Source organism: Cervus canadensis, chromosome 6 (genome assembly GCF_019320065.1).
Source record: "Cervus canadensis isolate Bull #8, Minnesota chromosome 6, ASM1932006v1, whole genome shotgun sequence".
NCBI lineage: Eukaryota > Metazoa > Chordata > Mammalia > Artiodactyla > Cervidae > Cervus > Cervus canadensis.
The window spans coordinates 55,642,142-55,665,480 of NC_057391.1; the positions used below are offsets into that span (position 1 = coordinate 55,642,142).

At 38.5% G+C, this 23,339-nt stretch overlaps 1 protein-coding gene and 1 pseudogene across 2 annotated transcripts in view; both read left to right on the forward strand.

Annotated features, from left to right (window-relative positions):
- Positions 1-23,339, forward strand: part of USP50 (ubiquitin specific peptidase 50) — a 34,037-nt gene that overhangs the window by 5,580 nt on the left and 5,118 nt on the right. The window contains exons 2-7 of one of the 2 annotated variants that reach the window (XM_043472006.1): positions 6,765-6,821; positions 12,826-13,437; positions 14,070-14,279; positions 15,568-15,710; positions 17,209-17,341; positions 17,468-17,619. In XM_043472006.1, coding sequence (XP_043327941.1) covers positions 13,180-13,437; positions 14,070-14,279; positions 15,568-15,710; positions 17,209-17,341; positions 17,468-17,619 — 896 coding nt within the window. In that variant the 5' untranslated portion in view covers positions 6,765-6,821; positions 12,826-13,179. Of the gene's footprint in view, positions 1-6,764; positions 6,822-10,407; positions 10,616-12,825; positions 13,438-14,069; positions 14,280-15,567; positions 15,711-17,208; positions 17,342-17,467; positions 17,620-23,339 lie in introns of those variants that run through there. The other variant, XM_043472005.1, reaches the window with a different exon arrangement.
- Positions 140-3,359, forward strand: LOC122444299 (annotated as a pseudogene).

The following is a 23,339-nucleotide window of genomic DNA, read 5'->3' on the forward strand; positions in this document are numbered from 1 at the left end:
AACCCTACATCCCCCAAGGAGGCAATTGCTGATACACCCCAGGAGAAGATGTGGCACCTGTTCACTTCATGTCCAGCTCTCCAACTAAAGCAGTTGGGCACGCACACTACATAGGGCTACTCCCACACAAGGATACACCATGAAGACTGGGATGGGTAATGTTTGATTTAATAGAGACAGAGAAAAACAGAGAATTCAAAGGAATATGTTCCAAACAAAAGAGCAAAATAAAACCTCAGGGGGGAAAAAAACTAATGAAATGAAGGTAAGTAATTTACCTGATAAAGAGTATGAAGAAATGGTCATTAAAATGCTCATTGAACAGAGGATGAGATGGTTGGATGGCATGCCGACACGATGGACATGTGTTTGAGTAGGCTCCGGGTTTGGTGATGGACAGGGAAGCCTGGTGTGCTGCAGTCCATGGGGTTGCGAAGAGTCAGACACGACTGAGCGACTGAACTGAACTGAACTCGAGATGAATGGAGGAACTCAGAGCTTCAACAAAGACTTAGAACATAAAAGAAGGAAACAACCAGAACTGAAGAATAAATAGCTGAAATGAAAATTATACACTGGAAGTCATTAATAGCAGACTAGGTGATACAGAAAAATGCACAAGTGACCTGGAAATATATAGAACAGTGGGAATCACCCAATCAGAGCAAAAAAACAAAAATTTAATGATAATTAAAGGGACTTCTGGGACAACATCAAGTGTACTAACATTCACATTATAGGGATCTCAGAAGGAGAAAGGAGAGAGGGAAGGGCCGAAAATGTATTTCATGAAATTACGACTGAAAACTTCCCAAACCTAAGATACCCAGGTCCGGTAAACAGACTGTCCCAAACAAGATGAACCCAAAGAGACATCAAGAAATACCATAACTGAGGATGGCAGGAATTAAAGAGAATGTTAAAGGCAGCAAGAGAAAATGAGCCACATCTGAGGTATCCCCAGTAAGGCTATCAACTGATATTTCAGCAGAAACATTGCAGACCAGAAGAGAGTAGCATGATATATTTAAAGTGGTGAAAGGAAATAACCTACAACCTAGGATACTCTACCCAGCAAGATTATCATTCAGATTTGGAGAGAATATCTCTGACAGTCAAAAACAATGAGTTCATCATCACTAAACTGGCCTTACAAGAAATGTTAACAGGATATTATTCTTTAAGAGAAAAAAAGCTTAATAATAAGAAATAAAATACATGAAAGGAAAAATCTCAGTGGCAAGTGCAAGTAACAGTAAAGCCAGTGGATCTGCCAATGAAATAAGCTGATATGAGGATTAAAACACAAAACTGTAAAAACTGTAACTACAATAAACTGCAATAAAGTGAGCTTCTCTAGTGGCTCAGACAGTAAAAGAATCCACCTGCAATGCGGGAGACCAGAGTTTGATCCCTGGGTTGGGAAGATCCCCTGGAGGAGGGCATGGCAATCCACTCCAGTATTCTTGCCTGGCGAATTCCGTGGACAGAGGAGCCTGGCGGGCTACAGCCCATGGAGTTACAAGGAGTTGGAAACAACAGAGCACAGCACAGCACAATAAACAGTAAATGGATAAACATAAAGATGTAAAATATGACATCGTAAACATAAAATGTGACGGGGAGTGAATTTTAAAATGTTTTGAACTGAAATGACTTAGTTTTTAAAAAGTAGGTATAGATCAATATATATGAAATTCATGATAGGCACAGATCAAAACTCTAAAATACATATGTGAGAATTAAAAAGAGGAAGCCAAACATAATAAAAATCATTAAACCACAAAGAGACTAAAAAAACAAGAACCACAAAGATAACCAGAAAAGTAACAAAATGGCAGTAAATACTTACTTATCAATAATCACTTTAAATGGACTAAACACTCCAAAAGACGCAGAGTGGTTTATTGGATTTTTAAAATGCTGAACAAGACCCATGTGTATGCTGCCTACAAAAAACTCACTTCAGAGCTAAAAACAGACTGAAAATGAAGATATGGAAAGAATGTTCCATGCAAATGGGAAGAAAAAAAGCTAGGGTAGCAGTACTCCAATTAGACAAAGTAGACTTTAAAACAAAGTCTGTTTCCTATAATAAAAGATAAAGGGATCAATACAAGAAGAGGCACATTTGTAAATGTGCACCTGTCTGCACTTAATATAGTAGCATCTAGGTATGTAAAGCAAATACTAACAGATACCAAGAAAGAAATTGACAGTAATACAGTAACAGTAGGGGGCTGTATCACCTAATTTATATCAATGGATAAATCATCCAGTCAAAAAATCAATAAGGAAAGACTGGCCTTAAATGACATGTTAGAACAGAAGAACTTAACAGATATGTACAAGGTATTCCACCCCAAAACAGCAGAATACACCTTATTTTCAAGTACACGTGGAACTTTCTCCAGAGTAGATAACATGCTAGGCCATAAAACAATTAGCAGTAAATTTAAGAAGACTGAAACTATATCAGGATTCTTTTCCAGTTACAACAGTATAATACTAGAAATCAAGAGAAGGAAAAATGGAAAAGCATACAGAGACTAAACAACTTGTCCCCAAAAAAGAAAGAAGCCAGTGGGTTGATTAAGAAATTGAAGGGGAAAACAAATATCTTGAGACAAATGAAAATAAAAACACAACTTCCCAAAATCTATACGAAGCAGCAAAAACTGTTCTAAGAAGGAAGGTTATATTGATACACGCTTAACTCAAGACATAAGAAAAATCTCAGAGGCAAGATGGTGGACTTGCAGTGAGCAGTAGTCAAGAAGCAGATTTTAAAAACAGTTTCTCTTCAAATCATTTCGTATCATCTGACAAGCATCTTGATTCCACGGCAGTGGCAGCAGTATAATGGGCAATGTCAAGCAGAACTAGCTTGAAACATTATTTTCCAGTTCAAAATGGAACCTTATATTGTGTTTGTCATAAATCTACATAGTCTTCTCTTCCAGATGACTATAATTGCAAAGTAGAGCTTGCTGTGACATCTGATGGCAGGATAATAGTATGCTATCACCCTTCCATGGACATCCCATATGAACACACAAAACCTATGCGCCAGCCAGATCCTGTACATAATGATGAAGAAACACATGATCTAGTGCTGAAAACCAAATTAGAAGAAAAAAGGGAACACTTCGAGCAAGGACCCGTGATAGAACAACTTAGCAAAATGTTCTTTACTACTAAGCACCATTGGTATCCTCATGGACAGAATCATAGATGTAGGAAACCTAATCCTCCAAAAGACAGGTGATACTGAGGTTTTCAGGACCCAAAGGGAAATGTTATCCTTAATCTCATTTGCCGTTTGAGAAAATACAGTTGGGTATGCCTGTGTGTGTGTGCGCGCTCATTTGCTTCAGTTGTGTCCAACTCTTTGCCTGTTTACTGTAGCCAACCAAGCTCCTCTGTCCATGGGATTCTCCAGACAAGAATGCTGAAGTGGGTTTCCCTACCCTCCTCTGGGGAATCTTCCCAACCCAGGGATCAAACCCAGGTTTCCTGCATTGCAGGCAGATTCTTTACCCCTGAGCCACCAGGGAAGCCCACAATTATGTATATTACTAATATATAGTAAAATCATAATAAAATGTCTTCACGTACAAAAAAGAAATAAGAAAAAAATAAGTGACCTGATTTAGAACAAGCAAAGCCCAAAGTCAACAGAAAGAAGGAAATAATAAATACAGAGTAGAAATACATAAAATAGCAAAAAAAAAAAAAAATTAATGAAACCAAGAGCTGAATTTTTGAGGAGATAAGCAAAATCAATAAACCTTTAGCCAGACTCATTAAGAAAAATGAGAGAGGGCCCAAATAAAATTAGAAATGAAAAAAGTTATTAATGCAGCCAGTATCCCAGGTACATAAACAATCATAAGAGAATACTACTAATAGCTATATACCAACAAATTGGACAGCCTGGAAAAAGTGAATAAATCTTTTCAAAATATACAATCTTCCAAGACTAAACCAAGAAGGATATAAAAAATTTGAACAGACCAATTTCTAGTATTAAAATTGAATCAGTAACCAAAAAACTTCTGACAAAAGTCCAGGAATAGAGAGCTTCCTAGAGGAATTCTACCAAACATTTACAGAAGAGTTAATACCTTTCCTCAAAACTATCAAAAAAATTGCAGAGTAGAGAACACTTCAAACTTCTCCTATGAGGTCAGCATTACCCTGGTACCAAAACAAAAGACACTTTAAAGAAAATTACAGGCCAATATCCCTAATAAACAGAAATGCAAAAATCCTCAACAAAATAATAGTGAATGAAATTCAACAACACACAAAAAGAATCATACATCAATCATGATCAAGTGAAATTTATTCCAGGGATACAAGAATGGTTCAGTATCCACAAGTCAGTCATTGTGGTATATCACACCAAGACTAAAAATCACATGATCATCTCAATAGATGCAGAAAAAGAATTTGAGAAAATTCAACATCCATTCATAATTTAAAACTCTTAACAAAGGTGACATAGAGGAAACATACTTCAACATAATAAAAGCCATTTATAATAAACCTACAGCTAACATCCTCTAAGATCAAGAACAAGAGTAGGATGCCTACTCTCAGCATTTCTATTCAATATGATATTGGAAGTCCTTGCCATAGCAATCAAACAAGAAAAAGAAAAGGCATCCAAATTGGAAGGGAAGAAATAAAACTGTCACTATTTGGAAATGACATGATACAATGGAATATTACTCAACCATAAAAAGGATGGAATTTTGCCATTTGCAACAACATGGATAGACCTGGAAGGTATTGTTCTTAGTGACATTGGTCACAGAAGGACAAATACGGCATGTTTTCACTTACATGTGGACTAAAAAATAAATAAATATAACAAAACAGACTCACAGATACAGAGAACAAACTAGCAGTTGGTTACCAGAGGAGAGAGGGATGGAGGAAAGGGCAAGACTGGTTAAGGGAATTAAGAGGTACAAACTATTAGATGTAAAATAAAATACAAGGATGTAATAGCACAGGGATATAGCCAATATTTTATAATAACTTATAGAAGAGTATAATCTATAAAATACCAGGTCACAGAATTCCCTGGCTGTCCAGTGGTTAGGACTTAGCAACTTTCACTGCTGTGTCCCTGCTTCAGTCCTTGGGCAGGAAACTTAAGATCCCACAAGCTGCTCAGTGTGGCCAAAAACAAATCACTGTGTTATATACCTGAAATTAATATGTCAACTACACTTCATTTAAAATGAAATATAGGATTGAAATAGGAAAACATGAAATAAAAGATACAGAGGTGAGCAAAAGGTTATGAAGTATACAGATTTAAATACTTGCTGAGAAGTGTTTGTGACTTAATCTTTTTAAGTAAGTTAGAATAAATTTTTTAATACATAAAGAGTATTCAGGGGAAGGTATAGTAAAGTGTATTTATCTCACCTTTTGGGGTAAAGTTATATATTTTAATTTTTGACATTGAAAAATAATTTTAAGTATGAGTAACCCTTGCTATACTGACTTTCACTATATTATCTCAGACACTAGATAAACTAAGTTTTCACACAAACTCACTACAAGCCATCCACAGGTTCAAATCTAAATAGTTTGGGATAATACAGTATCCCTTGGTATTCAAACCTTGGATCCAAACATATTAAGGTAATAAGGGCTACTTGTATATTTGTTGAAATATGTAAAGGAAACATAGAACATAAAAACAGTGTACAGCTTCCAGAAAGTTAGAAGAAAGGAAAAATGGGAGAGGAGAAAGGAGGAAGTTTAAAAAAACGTAATCCATCCTTTCACTCTTCTTCGCTTGGTTCATGTCTTGATGTAACAGTAGCTCACAGTCTGGGAAGGGAGACTCCCCCGACCACCGAGGACTTGGCAGGTGTATGCACACCCTTGTAAGGGCCAGCTGGGTGAGCTCACTGTGTCCGAGGTCCTGCTGCGGCCCTCCCTGTCCTGGACTGCAGTGAGGATGGATGCTGCACACAGGGGTCTACACTGGCTGTAGTGTGAGAATGTGTGTGGACATCTGCTTCAAATGTCCTCAGCCTGAGGTGGGCACAGACTTTTGCAAGGACATGGAGGGCACAATTTGCAGGACAGACCTGTGTTTTTTGGACTCGTCGCATGACGCAATGTGAGTGGGCATTACTGGCCTCTGTCAGAACACCTGCAGTCTATCCAAGTGTGTCACAATTCTACTCCCATACTTTTCTATAGACTGTTCTTGGAAAATCCACTAAGGCATTGCTACAGTTGCCGACAGCCTTATCCCACCCCCACACTTGAATGCTCATTCTCAGGTTAAAAAGCTATACTACTTAAGTTTCTGTAGCAGTTTAGTGATTTTAAAGCAATCTGAGAAAAGAGACACAAAAGTAATCCATCAAAATGAGAAGCAGAAAATAACAGGGAAAGCCTTGTTAACTTTCTTGTCTTCCATTATTCATTCACACTTTGATCTGAAAAAAAAGGCATAGTTGAGACCAATCTAGCTAGGCTTCATATTGTGGGGCAGCAGTGACTTGACATTGGGTATCAGAGAAGCAGAGTAAGTAAGGATGGTGTCTGTGTGTAGTGTAATGGGATAGGGATCGGGAGTAGTAGCAGCAACAGGAGATAAGTTGCATGCAGGGAAGCTGATCAAATAAGGAAACAAAGAGAGGATAATGGGAGCCTGTGATACTGCAGTAGCTTGAGTACACCTAGCTCCCAGATCCTGGTTTCTAAATACTATTCTCTTCTAACAGGAACCAGGGCTCTCTGAGAAATGGCTGACTTCAGGACTGGTACAGAGATAGTACAAGGTAAGTATGGAAGATCTTGCTGTGTTAAAAAGTAAGAAGGTGCTCAAAGAGTCAAGTGGGTACAGAAAACATTTTGAAGGGCCTCCTGCTGGCTACTCTTGAGACTTTGTACTTCAAAAATAAATGATGATAATAACAGATTCTAGTCCAGTGAATTTTAAAGTATAAATTTATGAGTCCACAAAGATGAAAACTTTTTAAAAATAAATAAGGAAAAGAGAAAAACTTCTCTTTATAGTAGAGGACCAACTGATGAATGTAGTTGGAATTATGGCATTAGAAAATTGCCATTTGGCAACCCCTGTAGTGTTTTAAGTCTTCCCTACAAAACACTGATTACATAAAGGAGAAATAAGTGGAAATTCCCTGATGGTCCAGTGGTTAGGATTTTGCACTTTAACTGCTGAGTGTTCGGGTTTAATCCCTGGTCAGGGACCTAAGATCCCACAAGCTGCACAGTGCAGCCAAAAAAAAAAAGGAAAAGTAACTGATGGAGAAACCTGGCAGGCCCCACTTTATCTGAGTGATTTAGAGTTAACATTGCCAGTGTTGGGACAGATCAAAATTGTGTTGCACCTAATATCTAATGTGAGGCAGTAAGAACACATTATCACTTCTGTGACATTTGTATGTTACAAATGCATGAAGTGAATCCGATCATGAGGAAAATCAGACAAACCCATATTGAGGGAAATTCTTCAAAATACCTGGCCAGTAGTCTTCAAAAGTGTAAATTCTTGAAAGTCAAGGAGATTTATAAGAACTGTTTCAGGCTGAAGGATCCTAAGGAGACTTGACAACAAACTGCAATATGTGATCCCAGCTAAGCCATGCCTGGACTCTGACCTACAGAAACTGAGATAATAAATAGGTATTGTTTTAAACCACTAAGTTTTTGGTAATTTGTGACATGGTAAAGAATACTAATCTGTAGGTGTTTTTTACTCAATGAACGTAGATACAAAAATCTTGAACAAAAGATTAGCAAACAGAACCCAGCAATTCATGAAGATGATACTATGTCACAAATAAGATAGATTTCTCTGAAATGTCATGCCCTCCTCCAGGGGATCTTCCCAACCCAGGGATCAAACCCAGGTCTCCCTCATTGCAGGCAAGATTCTTTACTATCTGAGTCACCAGGGACGCCCAAGAAATAGAAAGTGAGTTTAATGTATGACCATCATCAATAATTAACCACCATAACAGAATAAAGAAGATAGAATCTCATGATTACCACAAAAGATACAGAAAAACCTTATCACACTCACAATCCATTCATGATTGCTACTCTCAAAAAACAAATTATGCCTTTAGTAAGTATTATTTTTAATGGTGAATTATTTAATATTTTTCCTCAGTTCAGGAATGAGCTATGGATACCTACTATCTCACTTTTATTCAGCATTTTACGAGAGGTGCTAGCTAGTTTGAAAGGTAAAAAATAAAGTGCGTAAGAATTGAAAGGAAAAAATCCAAATAACCTATATATTAATAAAAAATTAGACTAAAGTTTAGAAATCTTCCTGGATACAAGATCAATATGAAGTTTGTTTTTATCTTCCAGTATCAAATATAAAATGAAATTTTAACCAGACTACATTGATTAGGAGAAACAAGGTCTTGGGAGAAATTCATCTACAAAAGGAGCAGGATGATAGCATTCAAGATGCAGAACCACCACTGTGGTGACCAAGTTATTTGCAAAGTTCAAATAACTGCAAGAGTTAGCCTCTCTAGTTGCCAGGATCACTTATTCAGGCATCATTTGAATTCTTAATGTCTTAATGTATTCTTAATGTCTTTGTGTAGCCTGAACATAAATATAAAGATATATATTAATGTACAAATATCTATATAGATAGATATATAACCATTTGGATATACTACAGGCAACTCTTAAGCATCTTGCTTTTTGACGTAACAGTAATATATCTTGGTGATAAATCCAAATGACAAGTATATCTACTACATTCTTAATTTTGTAACTCTTTAGTTTGAGATAATTCAAGCTTATGGAAGAACTGTAAGAAGAGTACAATGAACTGTAGTATACCTTCACTCAGATTCACCAGTTGCAGGTATTTGGCCTGCATCTGCTTCATATTTGCCTTATCACTGCCTTCTCCCTTCTTTCATCATGTTTCTGCGTCTGTGTGTGTTTTTCTGATCCATTTGAAAGCAGGTTGCTTAAATCATGCCCCTTTGCCCCTTAATCTTTCAGGGTGTAGTTCTTAAAAACAAGGACATTCTCTTTAATAAATAGAATACAGTGTTATAAAATTCAGAAGATCTAACAAAATACAAAATTATTCATATGTAATCCATATTCTGGTTTTATCAATTGTCCTAATAATACCCTTTTATACTAATTTTCTTCCTAATCCAGGATCCCACTCAGGATTGAGTATTTGGTCTTGTTTCTCTAGTGTCTTTTTAGTCTGAAATAGTTGTCAGCCTTCTTTCTTTCCTGATATTGACATTTTTTAAGAGCTTTTTCCATTTGTATGCTTGATGCTGATTCTCAGTCACTCAGTTGTGTCCAACTCTTTGCAATCCCATGGACTCCTCTGTCCAATCTCCAGACTCCTCTGTCCATCAGATTTCCCAGGCAAGAATACTGGAGTGGGTTGCCATTTCCTCCAGGGGATCTTCCCGACCCAGAAATCAAACCCACGTCTCTTGTGTCTCCTGCATTGGCATGTGGGTTCTTTACCACTGAGCCACCTGGGAAGCCCCAGAATTACAGAATGTAATCTCATTCATTTTATTTGATGTAGAGTTGAGAAAAAAGGAATTGCATTGGCCCTAATGGCTCTTTCTTTACCTACTCCTTACAGATTCTGAGTTTGCTTTAGAGGAAGAACAGGTTGGTATTAGCTCTGTAGACACAGCATAAGGTGGGGGGTTCTTTGCAGGAGGTTCCCTCTCTATGGAAGTTCTTTCTTTCTTTTTTTTTTTTTGGAAGTTCTTTCTTATGCATGGTTCTCTATGAAGAAAACGAGAGTTCAGGAGACCATGTGTGCTTTGCTCTTTCTCAGCTTATAAATTCTTCTATGATGTACACTTTATTTGCCCTGTGTGGCACTTGTGTGATGTGTGTGTGTGGGTATAAACCTCTTTTGCACTCTAGTTGATGACCATGAAGGGAAATACTCTAGTCTATCCTAATGTTATATGTTTTGGGAAGCAGCAAAAACTGCTGTCTCCTTTTCCACCATGAGAAACAGTCCCTCAAAGGCCTAGAAGAGGTGTGGTCACTGGGTAAGTGGATGAGTGCCCTAAGGGGGCAGGGTTGCCATAGTGTCCACTGACGTGAAGGCAAATCTTCTGTGAATGTGTGTTTGTGGGAATGTATAATATATACATACAATAAACACTTGGAAAGATGGAGGAAAAGGGGTCATATGTTCTGTAAATTCTCTGAAATCTAACCTTTGAAAGTTTTAAAGCAGCCAAGTTATGGCAAAAGCTATATATTATTTTAAAGCAGCCAAGTATCAATGGCAACATTGCAGAATCCTGAAGTGTAATGTAAAGGATTATGATGTATGGGAAATCCAAGTTGGAATGTTCCTGAAGTACAGATGAAATCAGTTTGCAGCTACTGAAAGTAGAGAGGAACATACAAGTTGTTTATTAGAAACAGAAAGAACCCAAGGAACAGGCTTGGAGAAATGAAGCTAAAAGGATTAGACACAGCTCCTAAATAGAAGTGAAAGACCAATGTGGTTTCATGAAATGGCTTCACAGCGGTCTTTCCCTGAAGACGACTTCAGTATCTACTATGTCCTGTGAGCTTCTGTCTGCTATAGTTTTTTAGATAAGCTTAGCTAGGGTGGCAGGAGGAGGCCATGCTTAAGGGGTCAGGAGGTACATGCCGCATTTTGAATGATTTTTCCAGGTTTGACTCGTTGGAGGTCCCCCAAATGGAAGGGAAGATGTTATTTAATATCCAGCAAATAGTTATTCCTAAAGAGTGACAGGCCAGGGCCTCCCATGATACTGATAAATAAAAGGGAAATGTCCATCCATGTAACAGAGAGAACTTGTCAAACTGGCAGAATTGTAAGTAGAGGTACTGAGGTGAGGTAGCCGTCTCCTGGAGACCCAATTTGAGATACTAAGTGTGGAGAGAAAAATCGAGGGGACAAAGATACTGGGCTGCCTGGTGCAGTAGCCCAGTCACAGAAGGCAGCTCTGTGTGGAGAAAGGACTCTCTTCTGTGCTGGTCTGGTTGATCCATATGGACATACGAATTCCATAGCTACTGTTAAGGACATCCTGGATCAGTCATTTCTTTAAAAATTGTTTTTAGGTTAAGTTGCCATTTATTAACTATGTAATCTGTGCTTTATGCCTTGCATCATTTAATCTAATCCTTAGAACAGTCCTGTAAGCCAAGTAACACTATCCTGTTTTATAGATGAGAAACAGATATATAAAAGTCCCAGATCATGTAACTAGTAAGTGCCAGAGTCAGAATTTAAAGTAAGATCTATTTTTCTTTTGCAAAGTTTGTGCTCTTTTTCTCCATGTATGTTTGTGTGTTTATATGTATATATACACACACATATATATATATATATAATTTATATACATATATCCATGTATGTGCTCTTAATATATGTATATTAATATGTGTATGTTATGCTCGTGAATGTATATATGGCATATATATGTGTACACACACATATAGACTCCTAATATTTGATATGTAAATCCAGATAACTTGACAGACAGATGATGGGTAGGTAGATAAATATCCCTTCTCTCTACAAGTCACTGCACATGCCTTAGTATATTACCATGAGCAGATGACTAGAGCATTTACACAGGATATCTCACCTGTAAAACAGGATTCAAAAATAACTGTACTACCCCATAAAATTGTTGCAAGAATTAAATAGGAAAGTTCATGTTAAATGCTTAACATAGTGCCAGTTAATACATGATAGCTGGCTTCCTTGGTGGCTCAGACAGTAAAGAATCTGCCTGCAATGTGGGAGACCCAGGTTCAGTCCCTGGATCGGGAAGATCCCTTGGAGAAAGGAATGGCTACCCACTCCAGTGTTTTTCCCTGGTGAATTCCATGGACAGAGGAGCCTGGCAGCCTACAGTTCTTGGGCTCACAAAAGTGACACTTCCACTTTCATTTTTACTCTGCATATGCACTTGGTTGTGTCCAACTCTGTGACCCCATGGACTGTAGCCTGCTAGGCTCTTCTGCCCATGGGATTTCTCAGGCAAGAATACTGGAGTGGGTTGCCATTTCCTTCTCCATCATTGTTATTAACTGCTATCTATTATTATTATTACTAGTAATAATAATTAAATTACTTGTCCAGCAAAAATGTAAATACTCTAAATGGTATTTAGAAAGAAAGTCTGCATTTTTAGCAGATTCTAGGACTCTGAAAGGGCAGTATTTTCTGTCCTCTAGCTTTGGTTTTAGGAAGAAATTTTATCTCTGTTTATTTGGCTTCAGGCACAGTCCAGAGTTCCCTGGTGGCTCAGATGGTAAAGCATCTACCTACAGTGTGGGAAACCTGGGCTCAGTCCCTAGTTTGGGAAGATCTCCTGGAGTAGGAAATGGCAACCCACTCCAGTATTCTTGCCTGGAAAGTCCCATGGACGGACAATGTGGGAAACCTGGGTTCAGTCCCTAGTTTGGGAAGATCTCCTGGAGTAGGAAATGGCAACCCACTCCAGTATTCTTGCCTGGAAAATCCCATGGACGGAGGAGCCTGGTAGACTACAGTCCATGGGGTCGCAAAGAGTCTAACACAACTGAGCGACTTCACTTTCACTGTTCAGAGAGTCCTGAGCCAAGTAGCACAGTTTTACAAGTCCAAATACTTCAGTCTTTGATAGGGAATGTATTTGGTAGAAGTCTTATGAAGAACTCTTTCTTGTGTCATGAGGCTGAGAGGGCCTGATTTCATTTGTGCATATTTTGTTTCTTCAAAATGCTTTCCTTTCTTTCCACGTGGCACCAACACAGTGCAGAGTGCACAGATCACTATGACCCGTGCCCAGTTAACGAGGCTGAAGAGAACCAGCCCCATTTCCAGGGGGTGACAGGCCTGCGGAACCTGGGCAACACATGCTACATGAACGCCATCTTACAGTGTCTCTGCAGCATCTCACCACTGGTGGAATACTTTCTCTCGGGAAAGTACATTAACTCTCTTCAAAAGTAAGACCATTTGCCTGACCTGTGGCCTGGCCCCCACCCCTGTTCTCCAAGGTGAGGTTAGGGAAGGGACCTTCTGGAAAGGGCTAAACCAGTTAGTAGAGGCTGCAGCACCCCAGGTCCTGTTTCTAGAGTGAGTAAAATGAGAAGGTCAGCCAAGAAATGAATGAAGCTTGGGGTCTGATGCCACATGATCAGCCAGAAACATCTCCCCTCCTTCTTAGGGACTGCAGTGAGGTTGCCACTGCCTTTGCATATGTGATGACAGACATGTGGCTTGGAGACTCTGACTGTGTCTCACCAGAAATATTTCGGTCAGCTCTTGGCAACCTCTACCCAGTATTTATGAAAAAGACACAGCAAGATGCTCAGGAATTCTTGATTTATGTCCTGAATGAACTTCATGAAGCTCTGAAAAAGGTAGGTAGAATTAACGGTGGGAGATGCGGGTAGGAGGTGTGATGAAAGAAGCTGCCAAAGCAGAACCGACTGAAAGCATAGTGCCTTTAGAACATTTCGCTAAGGCTGTAGAATCATTGGACAGTCAGAACATGCTCCCGGAAATGCTGTTCCTGGGCATCAGCAAGATTCACATCAGGCTACAAGCCTAACACAATTGGGCTGTCTTAGGAGTTTAACATTTGCTCTTTAAGAAACTTTTTTTTCTAACAGTAGGAGGCTATAGAATATAACCTGAAGGGACTGAAGGAAAGATCCAATTTCTTTATCTTACTGCTAGATAAACTTGCATGACCAGAAGCCAGTTTGCAGCTTACCCTCTTCCCAGGAAAACCTGCCTCTAGAGCCTGATACCACATTATCATTGGCTGTCAGCTTGTGGCACCATGGACGTGGGTTTTACCAGGGTTAGGGTGTCCTCATCCTCAACTTCACTTAAAGAGGCAAATCAATGAATTATCAGAAATCATACCTATTATATACTCTTAAAATCTTATTCTATTTATTATCTGAATTGCATTCTGATAGAAAAATCAGGTCATTCTATTAAAACAACCAGTAGTTGATTTGGCATGAATTTGTCCCTTGATTAGTACCACCAGAGAAAATCATATGAAAAAAAATCCATTCCAAGATGCTGCAGGAAGATGATCGCCAATGAGTCCTCCATCATCACCCGGCTGTTTGAAGGGCAGCTCAGTTATAGCATCATATGTTTAAAGTGTGAGAACTGCACCTACAAAAACGAAGTTTTCACTGTCATCTCCCTCCCCATTCCATCCGAATACGAGTGCTCTCTTCAGGTAAGAATTCTTACTCTTGGAAACTTCTTTTGTCTCTCTCTGCCCCAGCCCTGGATTTTCTCAGCACTGTTTCCTATATTTTCTAGTATAAGGGGAGCCACTTTATAACTAAAAAAAATTGGAAGCCCATGATGACAGTGTTTTGTAGAAAAGTGACATACAGCCAAAAGTTACTATGAATTCAGCTATAACTCTGATGACGCTCAGTGAAACAGCCACACTGTAAAATAGATAGATAAGTGGGCTTTAGTCAATCTATTGAGATGGCTTGGTGCATACAGGAAATTTAAACTTATAAAAATTCTATGGTCCCTTTTCAACCCAGAGTTCTGTAGGTCCAGATTGGAAACTAGATAGAAATGAATCTGACTCAGTCTTGAGCACTTATATTTGGACAAAAGCTGAGGAATTTGAGGGGGAAGATAGAATGGAATGGTATCTTAGTTTACCTCTTGAATTTTCTTTATTGTAATACCAAAAGTTAATCTGTAAATGGAGTGGGGAGGGTCAGGGAGTGGGTGGGGGGTTGGGGGGTTGGGAGGTGTCAGTAAAAGGTAGGTGGCTGTTAAGAGGCAGGGAGCAATAACTTTCCTTGCAGAAAAACACACATTAATATTTTTCATCCAAAATTATGAAAGTACATCTGTTGCTAAAACTTTTTTCACATACAAGAATTAGAGAAAAGAATTCTACTGCTTATTCAGACCTGGACTTTTTCTCAGATCAAACTGCTAAAGCCTGCTGGAGATGAATTCCAAAGCCTCTAAATGAGGCACTGGCAATCTTTGCTCACTTCCTCTTTAGGCCAGTGGTTTGCAGAGCAGGGGGCTTGGCTGGTTGATGATGTGTCCTGTGGGCATGAGATCTGATTCTCTCTGTTCTGCTGTCTTTATTATGGGCCACCCCCAGATACTGGGATACGGCCATTTTCAGTCACCAGATCACTTTTGTGATGAGACAAATAACTTAAAAGCCTGACTTGTTAGTGGAAATTGCATATTTGGTATTATTCTGAAACAAATCAGAAATAGTAAGATGATGATTCAGAGATTAGAAATGAGATGGACATTTGGATCCATTGCAGCAACTAAGTGAGAAAGCAGCGCCTCCTTTGCCAGCTGGATTCTATCCAGGCTGCATCTTGTGGTGCTGGCGTCTCTTGGCCTTGACTTTGAGAAAAGCACCGGGGATTACGTTTCTGCAGCTCTTTCAGAGTTCTAATACAGACAGGAGGAGCCCAGATTGCGATGGATCCAGTTTGGTCATCAAATGCTTTTTTCCAAAATAGGACTGTCTCCAGTGTTTTTTTCAACAAGACACATTGACCTGGAACAACCAGATTCACTGTTCCTTTTGTGAAACCAAGCAAGAAACAGCTGTGAGGGCCACCATTTCCAAAGCGCCAAAAACAATTGTCTTTCACCTAAAAAGGTATGGATTTTAACATTTTGTGAGCAGATTTTTGGAACAGTTTTAACATGTAACTCACATACCATGCAATTTCACCCATTTAAGTGTTCAATTAGATGGTGTTGGGTATATTAATTTTTTAAAATCTGTGGTAAAATATACATAATAAAATTTGCCATTTTGGCCATTTTAAGTGTACAGTTTCACTGGCATTCATTACAGTTCACAATGTTGTATATCAGTCAGTATTTCCAAAACTTTTTCGTCACCCTCTACAGAAACTCTGGAACCATTAACCACCCCTCGCTCCTCTTCCCTTTAGCCTCTGGGAACCTCCAGTCTGCTTTCTCTGTCTGTAAATTTGCCTATTCTGATACTTAAGTATAACATAAGTATAGTCACACAACATTTGTCTTTTTTGCTGACCTGTTTCACTTAGTATAATGTTTCCAAGGTCAGATATCCTTGTAGTGATGTGTACCAGAATTTCATTCCTTTTTACAGCTGTGTAATACTCCATCATGTTTTCTTTATCTTTTTAACTATTGATAGACATTTTGGAACTCACTTTGTGTGCTTTTTAAAAATAGATTCCCTGGCTCCACCCTTGGAGATTCTAATCCCATAAGTCTGATGTGGAATCTGAGCATCACTATTTTAATTTTTAACCCCCAGCTCAGTTTTTATTTTTAAAAGTTTCATGTATACAGAAACGTTGAAAAGGTATATAATGAGTATCCATATACCCTAAAATCTTCACTAGTTGGTGCCACTTTTTGACATTTCCCCTTGATATTCCTTTAGGTTTTGCAAACAAGATTCTTTACTTTCTGGCACAAGAATATGTTAGGCTCATCCAGTAATTTCCCTCCTCTAGACCTAAATCAGCCATTTTTCCAAAATGAACATAATGTATTTTTTACAAAGCTCTTGGGGTGATTCTGATATGACCTCAGATTTGCTGATCTATGTAACACCTAGAAAATGTGACAAGATTTTCACAAAGTTTTATCTTATTAAAGATGTGTTAAAACCTCAGAGCTGGAAAACAGGACACTGCCAAGACAATGTGTGCGGAAATCAAGATAAGAAAAGGCTGAGTCAGCTTGGTTAGGGTGAACAGCATCTGCTGGAGGGAAGACTTCAGGAAGTCACCAGTGTGATTTCTACTCCTCCAGTGCTGATCCTGGCCTTAATTCCATTCTTTTCCTCCTGCTAGATTGACTTTAATCCTTCTCATTCCTTGGCTCAGGCCCTTGGCCCACTCCAGCTTCAGTTTTGGCAAGGCTTGTGGATGCGAAGATTCTAAATATATGTAGATGAGACAAAGTAATTTTTGTAAAGGTCAGCACCAAATAATCTTTGCAAGAAATTAATTTTAACTATGAACTTGTGAAAGTATGTGGATGTCTACGGCCATACCACCCTGAACGCACCCGATCTCGTCTGAAAGTATGTGGATTTCATTCATGAGTGGTTTACAAACTCACTATCTCACACATTTATTTTATCTCTCCAGGTTTGACATTCTGGGTACAATGAAAAGGAAACTGAGGACAGATATTCACTACCCGCTCACTAACTTGGACCTTACTCCTTACATTTGTCCAATTTTTCGGAAATATCCTAAATATAACCTCTGTGCAGTGGTGGTGAGTAAAATGCTGAAACTATATAAAGTAACACAGGTTTAAAGAAAACTGTAGAATTATTTGCTTGAATGACTATTCTTATCTCACCCTCACTTCTCCTGTACTGTTCTTTTAAAAACAAAATAGAGAGCCTGGAAACTGCCTGCTTTGACCTTGAACAGTAGGGCAGTGAAAGAATACAATGTCCTCTACGCTTCCTCCTTACCGTCCCACTACTCCATGGCTATTTCAGATCTAGCGACATTTGTGAGCTGTGCTCTGGGCAGCGGGCAGCACAGGTTGGTTCCAGTAGCTTTATGTTGAATAATCATGAGCCTCTCTATGGTGAAAGCCCCCCAAACATAATCACTACCTGTGAGCATCCGTCCTGAAGAAACTCTGGGGATTCCATTGGCTCTGAATCAACTGTCATCACTGAGGATTCCCTTAAGGAAAGAAATCATGGAGTATAATTCAGACCAGACCTTCTACAACTTCCCAGAGCATCAACCCACCCCAAGCATGAGGCCATCTCCGGGTTTCTGTTCTGGATCACAGTGTTATCTTCTTCAGAACATTCAGGTTTCACTTGAACTTGGAGGTCCAATTGTGTCCAGTGTCAGATGGGCAAGGCTCCCACTCGATCCCAGTGTGATTCACCAGAGTCCTCTGGTGGGCTGAAGTCATAATTTGCTATTAAGCTTATCATTGAATTAATATAAAATATTGTTTCAACTGGTCTTTAACATCTCTCAACTGAGAACCATACTTCAAACTTTAAAAAGATCCTTCTTTACTTTATCCTTTTTATGTTAATCCTTGACATTCTTCTTCTAATTTATCCTGCCCTTTAATATGGTTTTCCTTCTCTAATTTGCCAATTTGGAAATCTAGAGTGACAGCTTCTTCTCTATCATAATAGACTCTAATGTGACTTCCAAAATGATAATAGGAATTGCCCCACCTCTGTATTTTACTGTTTTAACTTCTCATTATAACTGTTTCTGCTTTAAATAAAAAATTCAAAAGGAGAATTTATAAAAACTTGTATGATAATTATCTGCAGTATGAAAAGGTACATGTTTATATTAAAAGTCACCCAAGCTTCCTATAAATTCTTAATCCTTTGTTTAAATTATTAGTTAATTGAAGGGTAAAAATTGATTTTGAAAGAAATATACCTAGAATTTACTGAAAATTGGTGATTGATCAGAAACAAGAACTAAACATCTTAGAAACTGTGGTGTATGGTCCTGGGGAAAGGCCATCCAGAACTCTGCTACACAAGCTGTCATTCCCCAGGAAATACCTGATAGAAATAAGAAAGATCAGGCTTCACCCCACATTTACTGACTGGAAACTTGCATTTTAGCAAGATCCCCATGTGACTGGAATGCATACTGAAGTTTGAGAAGTATTCAACCCTGGCCCAAAAAGGAAGGATTGCCTCCACACCATCCTTAACAGATATTTATCCAGCTTTCGAATAAACCCTTAAAGAGCTCTCTGCTTTACAAGGAAGGCTCTTTATCTGCCAGATTTGTTTGAGTTTACAAACATATAGTGCTTGCTATGTACCAGATAGTGTTCCAAACACTTTATAAATAATCAATCATTTAATTCTTATGTAGCCCTGTGAGGCGTGGGCACTATTATCATCTCCATCTTACAGAATGGGAAACAGGAACAGAGGTTAAATAATCTGCTCCAATCTAGTGCCTACAAGGGGCAGAGCCAGGGTCTGAAGCCAGGCAGGCTGTCCTGCTCTCACTACTATGTTATGCTGCCTCTGATTGTTAACTTGTCTCTCTACATTGGGCCCAAACTCTTTGGGCTTCCCAGGTGGTGCAGCGCTAAACAGTTCACTTGCCAGTGCAGGAGATGCAAGAGGGGTGGGTTTGATCCCTAGAGAAGGAAATGGTGACCCACTCTAGTATTCTTGCCTGGAAAATGCCATGGACAGAGGAGTGTGGCGGGGTACAGTCCATAGGGTCGCAAGAGTTGGACACAACTGAACACAGCACAGCTAACACCTATGTGACTTTTTGGTTAACAAATGCTTGTACGTATGTGTTAGCCAAGCAGAACTCATTCTTATTTCTTATATGTGGTGGTGGTGTTCAGCCACTCAGCTGTGTCTGACTCTTTGCAACCCCATGGACTGCAGCACACCAGGCTTCCCTGTCCTTCTTTTATCTTACATGTCTTATATGTGACAATCCTTCAAATATTTGAAAATAGTGATCATACACTAACAGCATTTACCCCCTTCAGCCCTCTCCAAATGATTGGTTTTTAGGAAAACTTTAAAATTATGAAATAGTTCAGGCAAAGAAAACACAATATGTACACACAGATGTTAAGACTAGAATATTGTAGGAAAAAGTCAAGCCTCTGTGTGTCTTTAACAACTCCACGTTGCTCCTTTCTCAGTTGTAACCACGGTCCTGAATTTGGAAGGAATTACTTCCATGCAGGGCTTCCCAGATGGTGCTAGTGGTAAGAACCTGCCAGCCAACACAGGTGTAAGAGACATGGATTCAATTCCTGGGTTGGGAAGGTCCCCTGGAGAAGGGTATGACAACCCACTCCAGTATTTTTGCCTACAGAATCCCGTGGACAGAGGAGCCTGGCGGGCTACAGTCCATAGGGTCGCAAAGAGTCAGACACGACTGAGTGACTTAGCACAGCACAGCACATTCCCATGCATTCTTTCATACTTTTGTCACACATGTATGTGTGATATAGTCTGTTTTGCATGTTTTATAAATCTAGTATAATTAACTTACATATCCTTCTATAACTTTTTCCTCAGCTTTATTTTTGTGATATTAATCCATATTGATAGATTAGCCTTAGTGCATACATTTTATCTGCTTTTAGTAATTCTTTGTATCTAGGTTGTTTCTAATATTTTGCTCTCACAACTTTGTATAATGCATTGTCATGTGCTAACACATGAAACTATTTTTCCAGATCACATTTTGAAGATTACTGACCTGAATCTCTCCTTTATTAACATAGCAAACAACATTCATTTTCTACTTAATTTTTTTTTGCTAAAATTGTTTTCACATTTTTAATACCTATTTTCACAATCAAGAAACTAACCTGTAACTTTCTTTCTCATACTGTCCTTTTCTGTTTTTGTTTTGTTTCTGTTTTGTTTTGTTTTGTTTTGTCTGTTTCTAGCCTCATAAAATAGGTTTGCCATTCTTTTCTATTCTCTGGCACAGTCTGTATAAGATAAAATTAACTTGTTTCTTGAAAGTCTGGTATAATTAAACAAAAAAACTATCTGGTCCTGGAATTTTTGTTCTTAGTGAGTAGATTTTGAAATATTTGATCAATTTGCTTTAGCCATGGTGAGTCTATCCAGGAGTTTCTGTTACTTCATTTTTTTTTATTAGAGTAGAATTGCTTTACAGTGTGGTGCTAGTTTCTGTTGTACAACAAAGTAAATCAGCTACGTGTATACACACATCCCCTCCTTCTCGGGGCTCCCTTCCACCACCCCCCCATCACCCATCTAGGTTATCACAGAGCACCAAGCTGAACTCCCAGTGCTATGCAGCAACTTCCCACTAGCTATCTATTTTATACATGGTAGTGTATATATGTCAATCCTAATCTCCACTTTGTCCCACCCTCCCCTCCCTATGTCCACAGGTCTGTTTTCTAAAAATGGAAACCATGAATGTAAAACTCAGTAAAATTGCAAAAAGATAACCTACCAGTGTAACCAGAATATGGTTCAAGTAGAATATTACCAGTACCCTAACTGCCTGTGTGGCCCCTTCTAGTCCAGGAGACCACTGGCTGCTGACAGGTTTTGCCAGTTCTTCTGCTTTATAGAAATGAAATCCTATTGTGTGGACTCTTTTGTGTCTGACTTCTTTCACTCAGAATTATGCAACATTCATTCATATTATTGCATGTATTGTGGCTTACTCATTTTCATTGCTGTATCATATTCCATTGTGTGAAAATACCATAGCTTGCTCTACCCAAAGATCATGAAGACACTTCTGTGTTTTAACTTAAAAAAGCTTTGTTTTATTTTAACATGGTTTTAAGAATATTTAAAATCCTCTTTTTTTTTTTTGGCATTTTCAAATTTATTAGCAGAAAATTGTTTACAAGTGGCTCAGCAATAAAGAAGATTCTGCCTGCAATTCAGGGGGCTTGCAGGAGATTCTGTCCCTGGGTCAGGAATATCTCTTGGAGAAGGAAATGGCAATCCCTCCAGTATTCTTGCCTAGGAAATCCCATGGACACAGGAGCCTGGCGGGCTGTAGTTCATGGGGTTGCAAAAGGTTGGACACGACTGAGGGACTAAACAACACAATTGAATTCTCACTTCTCCCTTTGTTTATCCTTAACACTGTGGTTTATCTGTTTTGTTATCTGAAAGAACCAGCTTATGGTTTTGTTGATTATTTCTTTGTGTTCTATTTCATTGACCTCTGGTCTTTATTTCCCATCTTCAGCTTCCTTTGATTTCCATCAAATTGTTATTTAGAGGTACATTTCAAAAATTCCAAACATAATTTTATATAGTTGTATTTCTAATGTCTAACTTAACTGCATTTTTATCAGAAAATATGCTCCAGTATTATCCATTCATAGTATGGGTTGATACTTGCTTTTTGTACTAGCTTTATGTGTGTGTGAAAAGAATTTTTAAATTAGGTTCAGAGTTCCATATGTTCATTAAATAAAATTTGTTGTGTTGTTCAAGTATATATTCCTAAGTTCTTATCTGCTTTAACAAAATTAATAACTGAAAGATATATATATCAATTTTTTGTCTTTTCTTTAACTTTTGGCTGGGTCTTCACTGCTACTTGCAGTCTTTCCCTAGTTGCAGCAAGCAGGAGCTACTCTGTAATTGTGGTGCGCAGGCTTCTCCTTGTGGTTATTTGTCTTGTTTAGAGCACAGGCCCTAGGGTGCATGGGTTTCAGTGGTTGCAGCACACAGACTTAAGTGGTTCTTGATTCATTGGCTCTGGTATAGTTGCAGTGCACAGGCTCTGGAGCATGCGGGCTCCAGTAGTTTTGGCATTCATTCTCAGTAGTTGTGGCACATGGGCTTATTAGTTGCTCCACAGGCATGTGGAATTTTCCTAGACCAGGGATCAAGCCCATATCCCCTGCATTGGCAGGTTGATTCTTAACCACTGGACCACCAGGGAAGTCCTCAGGCTGTCTTATGTATCACTTTTCCACTTGTATTCAATTTTACTTGTGTAGAACATACTTCAGTGGACTTTACATCAAGTCTGCTATCCTGAAGTCTAAGTCTCTGACTGAAAAAAATCTTTTGTTTACTTTGATTCTTGAATGCTTTAACTAGAGAGCAAATTCTGGATGTAGTTATTTTTTATTGTTTTAAAACTATTATTTCAGGTTTATATGGCTGCCATGGAGTTCTGCCATCATATTATTCTTTTGTGGATAATCCTTTTTTCCTGTTGCCTTTAAAACTTTGTGTTTGTTGTCTTGCAGTATTATTTTTACCTATCCTTGGTTCACCATATTTTTTAAATTTGAAGATTCATGTCTTTCCTTAATCATTTCTAGTCATTGTCACTTTCAATAATGCCTTGTTCCTGTGCTCTATTCTCTAGCATGTCTGCTAGGTATACACTGAATGTTCTCTTTCAACTTCGTGCCACTACTACATTCAGGGGAATTTCCTCAGTTTCATCTGTATAATGTATTCATTCTCTCTTCAATTCTATGTACTACGAACACTTGAAATTTTTAATTTCAAGTATTTATCATTTCTGTAAGTTCTTTTTAAGTTTCCAGAGTTTGCTTCCTGTTCTTAAATGTTTGTATACTTTCTGTATAGTCTCTATTACCTAAAGTGCTTGGAGTTTAATCTTATTTATTGCCTTCTCTTACTCATGGTGAATTGTTTTCTTGTGTGTTCTGTAATATTGAATTGTGAATATTCACTGTACCAGTGAAGCATCACTGGCTTTTTTTTCTTAATGTGTGGTTATCCTGTGCA